The sequence below is a fragment of the Hippichthys cyanospilos genome, chromosome 1, assembly GCF_059441005.1.
Source record: "Hippichthys cyanospilos isolate Australia breed blue-spotted pipefish chromosome 1, RoL_Hcya_1.0, whole genome shotgun sequence".
Classification (NCBI taxonomy): domain Eukaryota; kingdom Metazoa; phylum Chordata; class Actinopteri; order Syngnathiformes; family Syngnathidae; genus Hippichthys; species Hippichthys cyanospilos.
The window spans coordinates 10,225,937-10,232,061 of record NC_142369.1 but is presented as its reverse complement, the minus strand read 5'-3'; the positions used below and the strand labels follow the sequence as shown (position 1 = coordinate 10,232,061).

At 38.7% G+C, this 6,125-nt stretch overlaps 1 protein-coding gene across 1 annotated transcript; it reads right to left on the bottom strand.

Annotated features, from left to right (window-relative positions):
- Positions 1-745: 745 nt before the first annotated feature.
- On the bottom strand, positions 746-5,999 carry spring1 (SREBF pathway regulator in golgi 1). The gene is made up of 5 exons (XM_088410541.1): positions 5,439-5,999; positions 5,047-5,203; positions 3,587-3,738; positions 3,387-3,500; positions 746-2,139 (listed from the first exon to the last, which is right to left on the bottom strand). Exons 1-5 carry the CDS (start codon positions 5,532-5,534, stop codon positions 2,056-2,058), a joined length of 603 nt encoding a protein of 200 aa, XP_088266667.1. The 5' UTR covers positions 5,535-5,999; the 3' UTR covers positions 746-2,055.
- Between the last annotated feature and the right edge of the window lie 126 nt (positions 6,000-6,125).

Sequence of the window (6,125 nt, the reverse complement as noted above, 5' to 3'; positions counted from 1 at the left end):
AGGCCTGCGGGATGATTAATGGTCCCATGCCGTCAGTCCGTCCCTTGAAGGCACTACGCGGACGGGTCACCGTTTGACTCCAATCATGGCTGAATGTGTGGACAGATGGGAAGCCCAATATTATTAACATAGACTGGGACTTTACCAATTCTTCTGAAGGGCCTAAGTAGGTAGGGCCTTGTGAGGATAAGCGGCTCTCGAAATGGATGGATGGATGGATGAATGGATGGATGGATGGATGGATGGATGGAGTGCAAAGTCTGAAGAAAAAAACCTGTACAAAAACAAAAAATCAATAAGCGTGCCTTTACAACAAAGGAAGAGGGAGTGACACTCTAAAAACAATTGGGTAAAAAATGTATAATTATGTTATTTTTGATTTGTTGATATTTTTTTTAGAGTGCTTCTGAAAAGGCTTGGGCACCAGGGCCAGGGGCGGAGCTACACAGTGGTCAGGAGCGGCAAAAGCCAACCCATGTAATTCTCTGGCACTCTTTTGATTATTTCCCCACACTGAAGGAAAAATGCTGGTATATGTGACTTTTTTTTCTTTTTTACAATTGTTACATGGATGCAATATTCTTTAGGCCCCAGTGATACCTGCCACAAGTTAGCTTGTTCAAAAAAATAAGTAAATATGATCAATTAATTTGATTTTATGAAACCCTGACTGTGCATAGTAAGATAAAGAATGATGCGTGCATCCTGGTCACCCCACAGAAAAATTCTTGGAGACACCTTTGGGTACCCATCATTTCCAAAGTTTTCCTTTATAAAGCACTGGATGGAAAGATCAGCAATATTAGTTAAATGTGCCATATAGCAGACAAACAGTGATATTTCAGAAGTTAAATGAACATTTACAGAACATGTGCTATAATTATTGAGACAAAAGTAGTGCACAAAGTTGGACATGATGTTGAACAATCTGATGGATGAGGTGACTTCATTTGTGCGTTAGTGTTAAAGTGACAAACAGGTTGTTCCTCAGCAAGTTTCAGAGGCCGATTCAATTACTAAAGTACAACTTATTTTTAACAAGTCTATTGTTTTCAAATTGCGTCTTTCTTGCGAATATATGGCCTCATTTTCATGATATTTTGCATAAATGAACAAAAATGAAGCGTGGCAAGCTACTAAAACAAACACAAAAAACACACTCCGTTATTCTTGTAAAATTGCCCCAGCCCCTCTTGAAATGGACTAAGCCAAATGTCAAATTCTTTACTCTTTAACAGAGTAAGATAAAAATAAACTTCCAACATCCAACTGAAAGAAAACCTCAAATTTATTATTGAACAATTCCAATTTTTTTCTCAAAGAAAAATAACCGTAAGTTTGAATTTGCCGAAAAACAACTTTAGAATCACTTTAACTCTCAATAAATACCCCTCCAAAAGTTAGTTTTTTCAAAGTTAGTGTTTTTTAAATCTGATTTTCTTACCAAATAATTTGTATGGTGAGTTGAGTTCTGTTAATATTTTTTCTTTTCTTCATCTTAGCTTTTTTCATCACCTTTGTTTAATGAACCAAATGTTAAAATATTGCTTACTTTGAAGACGGATAAAATATGGGCCTACCTGTGAATAAATATAGCAAATACAAAAATAAAAAAACATGTAGCAAATAAAATAAAAACAGCTGTACATGTAAACAAAAATGTTAAAAAAAAAAAAACACACATGGTTCAATCCGACACCAAATCACCACCTCAAAAAATCTCTGACAATGACTTTGTTAATTCTGCCCATTCTCAAACTCACCCTCATTTTAGCCCTAAAGCCCAGATAACTTCCTCAAAAAACTACTTATTTTCATGACATAAAAAACAAACATCCCCATAGCGTTTGTAATTGTTGCCTTTCCCTCACCATGTCCCTAAATATCCCTCGGTACACACGCCACCCCACAACAATAAACCATCAGCGATAAACACATCACCTGTCCGCCGCATGTTTGACCCTGAACAAAGGGGAGCTGATGACCATCACATAAGATCGGATGGAAGAGGTATGGATGCACTAATGAAGTATTTCTGGTGGTCCTGGATAGCGTTCAGATGGGAAGGAGCTCCGGAGGACTTTCGCCGTAGCAGAACTTGGCTTGAGGGTTCCGGTAAGTGTTCTCGTGCTGGACGCTCTGCGTGAGTCACAAACAAGGTTTTATTTGTCACCGCTCAGACCTTGCTGCATTTCCAACCCTTGGCTTCATCGTTGAATTCAGTGGAAGCTTGATTTAACACTTTAATTGCGGGAAGGGGTAGGGAAATTAAAGTGATGCACAACATGGAAAAAGATCTCAAAGCAAGCTGCAAAAACGTCACGCCACTCTCCAAAAACATGCTGCGCAGAAAAACGTCAAAATAAACACACTCAATGCAATACCTGTAGACCGCTTTATTTTGAAAATGGCCTTTGCAGTTGTGATGGGAGAGCAGCTAGCTATTCTCAACCTAGCCACTCAGTAGAGGCATCATGTCTCTACCAATATAAACACACCGCCACAAAAATGCATTCAAATGCAGTTGGACATGAGAAACTCAGACAGAAATAAGTCCGTCAAAGGTAAAGGACGGCAAATATCTAAACAATGTGAGCATTCTACCAACCTATAAAAGCTAACACACTGAAAGAAAAATGATAGGGTTTAAATTACTTTACCCGATTGTAAAACTGCTCGACTTATGTTTACAATACCTAATCAAAAAGGCTTTCATCCTCCATTCTAGTGGTTGGTATGTCAATTAATCAAAATAAAGATTAAACCTGCCTTTTGGGGTTAATAATTTGCATTTTTTTTTTACCACCAACAAATTGTAAATCAGTCCAATACACTGAACAGGAATAATATTCAAAGTCATAGAACACAGTTTCATCATATGTTCATCACTCATCTAAGGTTGAATGAGTTTCCTCATCTTCCCTGCAATGTGCTCGCGTATACCTGGTTAGGAAACACTGCATTGGACAACCTAATTGTACAATAAGAGATATCCGCACTGCGCTGAACAAAAGAAGGTTCTAATAAAAGCAAAGCATTTTTTTCAATGTTTTCTATTAAAATTATGTAAAATAATTGGAGTCTTTTGCCAGATGCTGTTAGTTGGAGAAAGTTCTTGTTAAATATTTTCCAAGTATATGTTCAGTCACTGTCAAGCTTTATGATATGGAAATACAAAATGCAAACTGAATTACGTCAACAAATACAATCCCTGACAAATGTCTTGTCGCTTGGGTCGACATTTGGGACAAAAGCCATTTGGGACAAAAGCCATATAAAGAGTGATTGTTTTACTATATTTTGAGATAAGTATCGACTTCATCATCTGTCGAAGGATTGAAGCAATTTGACAAGACAATGAAAAGGAGACAATAGCATAGACGTACTTGTGAGGAAGTGCGACACTTGGCCAGGCACAGCTCAAAGAGGTCCTCCACTGCAGTGAACAGATTCTGGAAGCCTTCAGCGGCGCGGTTCAGGAAGCGCTCCAGGAGAGCTTGCTAAACAATACCAATACAATAACAATAACAATAACAAACAGATTGCAACAGCACTTTAGGTGCTTTCATGCAAATGAAGTCGTTACCTTATCTGGCCGGAGGCAACAAGACACACAGTATTCGTAAATGCTGCAGCAGCCGTTGGCCAGGCAGCTTTTGCAGACGTGCTGCCGGGTGCGGGGCGCGTTGACGTTGCAGCAGCCGTTCACCAGCAAGTCTTTGCGCTCGCACACGTAACCTTTGCAAGGAGGCACAACACGTTTTAATACTCGGCGATTCAGTGATTTATTTTAATAAATAAACATGTCAATTATTTTGTCGATTAATCGGATTTAAAGAACACATTTTGAATATGTGGGCCGCCTTCTTAGTAAATTGGCGAAAAAAATAATCATTGATCAAATTGACAACAAATGTTTTTTTTTTTTTAACTCAAAAAAATGATAACCAGTCTGTTTTCAAATGACAATAAAGTATGGAAGCCTTCAGCTGCGGTGCTCAGTAAGAACTTCAGCAGAGCATGCTAAAACTAGAGAAATCATTCTGTGAATGAACACATTTTCAAAAAGTAACAAATGTATTTTTATCTTGATATTTGCAGCATTAATTGTAACTACCCGTTTTGTGTTAAACACTTTTATTTTTTACTTTCCACTTCCGGTGCCATGAGTTGGATTGATCCATCCATCCTTCCATAAGGTAGCTCAAGGGTTCGCTACAGAGCTTTTTGAGTTTGCACATTTGGGTACAAGAAAGTCCCTACGAGGAGGCAAAAGGTGTGTTTCTTCAATACATATTTCATTTCATGTATGTTGTGTGCATAATTTTGTGCAATATTTTTCTAAGTTTGTATTCATAAGTGTTAAATTATGTTTCAGCTCTTATGGTGATGTTGGTGATTAAGGTGAGCAAAGTGATTATGGAGATAACAGTGATTGTAAGGACAAAGTTGATCATAAATAAAAGGAAAAGAAAATGATCAGTAAAAGTGTCAACCTTGGTCAGGGCTGCTAGACTAATAAATCTTTCTCGTTTGCTTGAGTATGAGTTTTGTCCTCCAAAAAGGTAATGTTGATTAATTGTTGCATCTGTACATGAATATAAAAAAGTACATATTTTTTACATTCTTCTGAATGCCATTAAAAAAACAAACAAACAAACAAACAAACAAAAAACCTCAACAGCTTTATTCTCCAAAGGATAAAATGACAGATTTAAAATGAGCCTAATTTACTTACTTCAGCTGAAATTATGTTTTTTCCATTGGTCTTGTTTTTTAATGAAAAACAAAACAAAACAAAACGGTGGCAATGATATTGCCAATTTGGAAAAAGTCAGATTCATAGAAAGAAAATATTACTTTTATTGGGGAAAAAAAAGGCAGGAATCTATCAAATTCGTGTTATTTTAGGTATGGCATTGTTTCATAAATGCGCTGATCTCTGATTTATTTTTTTTTAATATTGCTGTTGCGCAGCGACTAATCCTGCTCCCAGAGAATCATCGTGAAAACATCTATGAAGGGAACAAACGTCCCATCGCTCACCCAACTCATCCGTGAGCAGCGTCTTGCCCTGGATGGAGTTCCGGCAGTGGCCCATTTGTCGGCTGCTGTTACCCAGGTTGAAGCGCACCTTCCAGGGGATGCGGCGCTCAGTGTCCCTCACCTCCAGGAGGGTGCGGTCCCGTATAGTTCGCTCTTCCTATGGTCACACACATACAGTGGTCTTATTTTACCTTTTTTATGACAACTCCATTTGTCAACAGCAAGTTGATAGAAGTATCAACTTGGGGCCAGCTTTCGGCTCAATGCATTTGTTACACACTAGCAAAAGACAATTGTATTGTCTACTCGATACAGTGACCCCCCCCATCCTCAATTCATCATCAGCAGCTCCAAGGTTATCTATTTTTTACGCTTGCGCGTCTTTGCTGCACCTGTTTCAACGTGCTGGTGAGGAAGTAGATAAGCGAAAGCCCGAATACGATTCCCAGCACCCATCGCTTCCTCAGGAGCCGTCGGAGCACCATCATGGCTTGATTTGGTCAACAAACATCCAACCTGCTGTCATTCAATTGTGCACGCTTAGACCTGTATGCGTTTGTGCTAAGGTTTATTATCTCCCGACAAGACGCACACGCGCTGCACACGAGCTAGCGATAGGGCCACAAAGAGAGAGCGTTTTGCATCACCTACAAATAATTAACCCATTTTGCACTATGACGTGAGTTAATTAAATTGGACAAAAGCAACGATCTCGTTTATACGCTGGCCTGCTTTGTTAGCTTGATAGCTTAACTTGGAGTGAAAAGCATTGGCGAATAAGCGAGGTAATTTGAACCGATAATCGAGGAAAATGGAACGCGTTGTGGAGGAGTAAAAAGACTAAATTTAACGGAGTTAATGTCCTCGAACACGAGGAAATGTAATTTGATGTCCGTGTTCATCCACCGGTGCTAGCAAAACAACTGACAACACAACACGGAAGCGGCGTACACGTGAACGTCAAAACGCGATTGGTCGATGGGTGACATCATAGTGACGTAATGTGAAGGTTTTTTTTAATTCATTTTCGTTTTTTTGAATAGTTGGAATTTTAATTATATATATCTTGAACGTCTTTG

Bases quoted from the DNA above. Each gene is read 5' to 3' on its own strand.
- spring1 (XM_088410541.1), bottom strand. From the start codon at position 5,534: ATGATGGTGCTCCGACGGCTCCTGAGGAAGCGATGGGTGCTGGGAATC. The intron at 3,501-3,586 runs GTAACGACTTCA...GGTATTGTTTAG, and splicing joins GTTGCCTCCGGCCAGATAAG to CAAGCTCTCCTGGAGCGCTT. The intron at 2,140-3,386 runs GTACGTCTATGC...TGACTCACGCAG, and splicing joins AGTGTCGCACTTCCTCACAA to AGCGTCCAGCACGAGAACAC.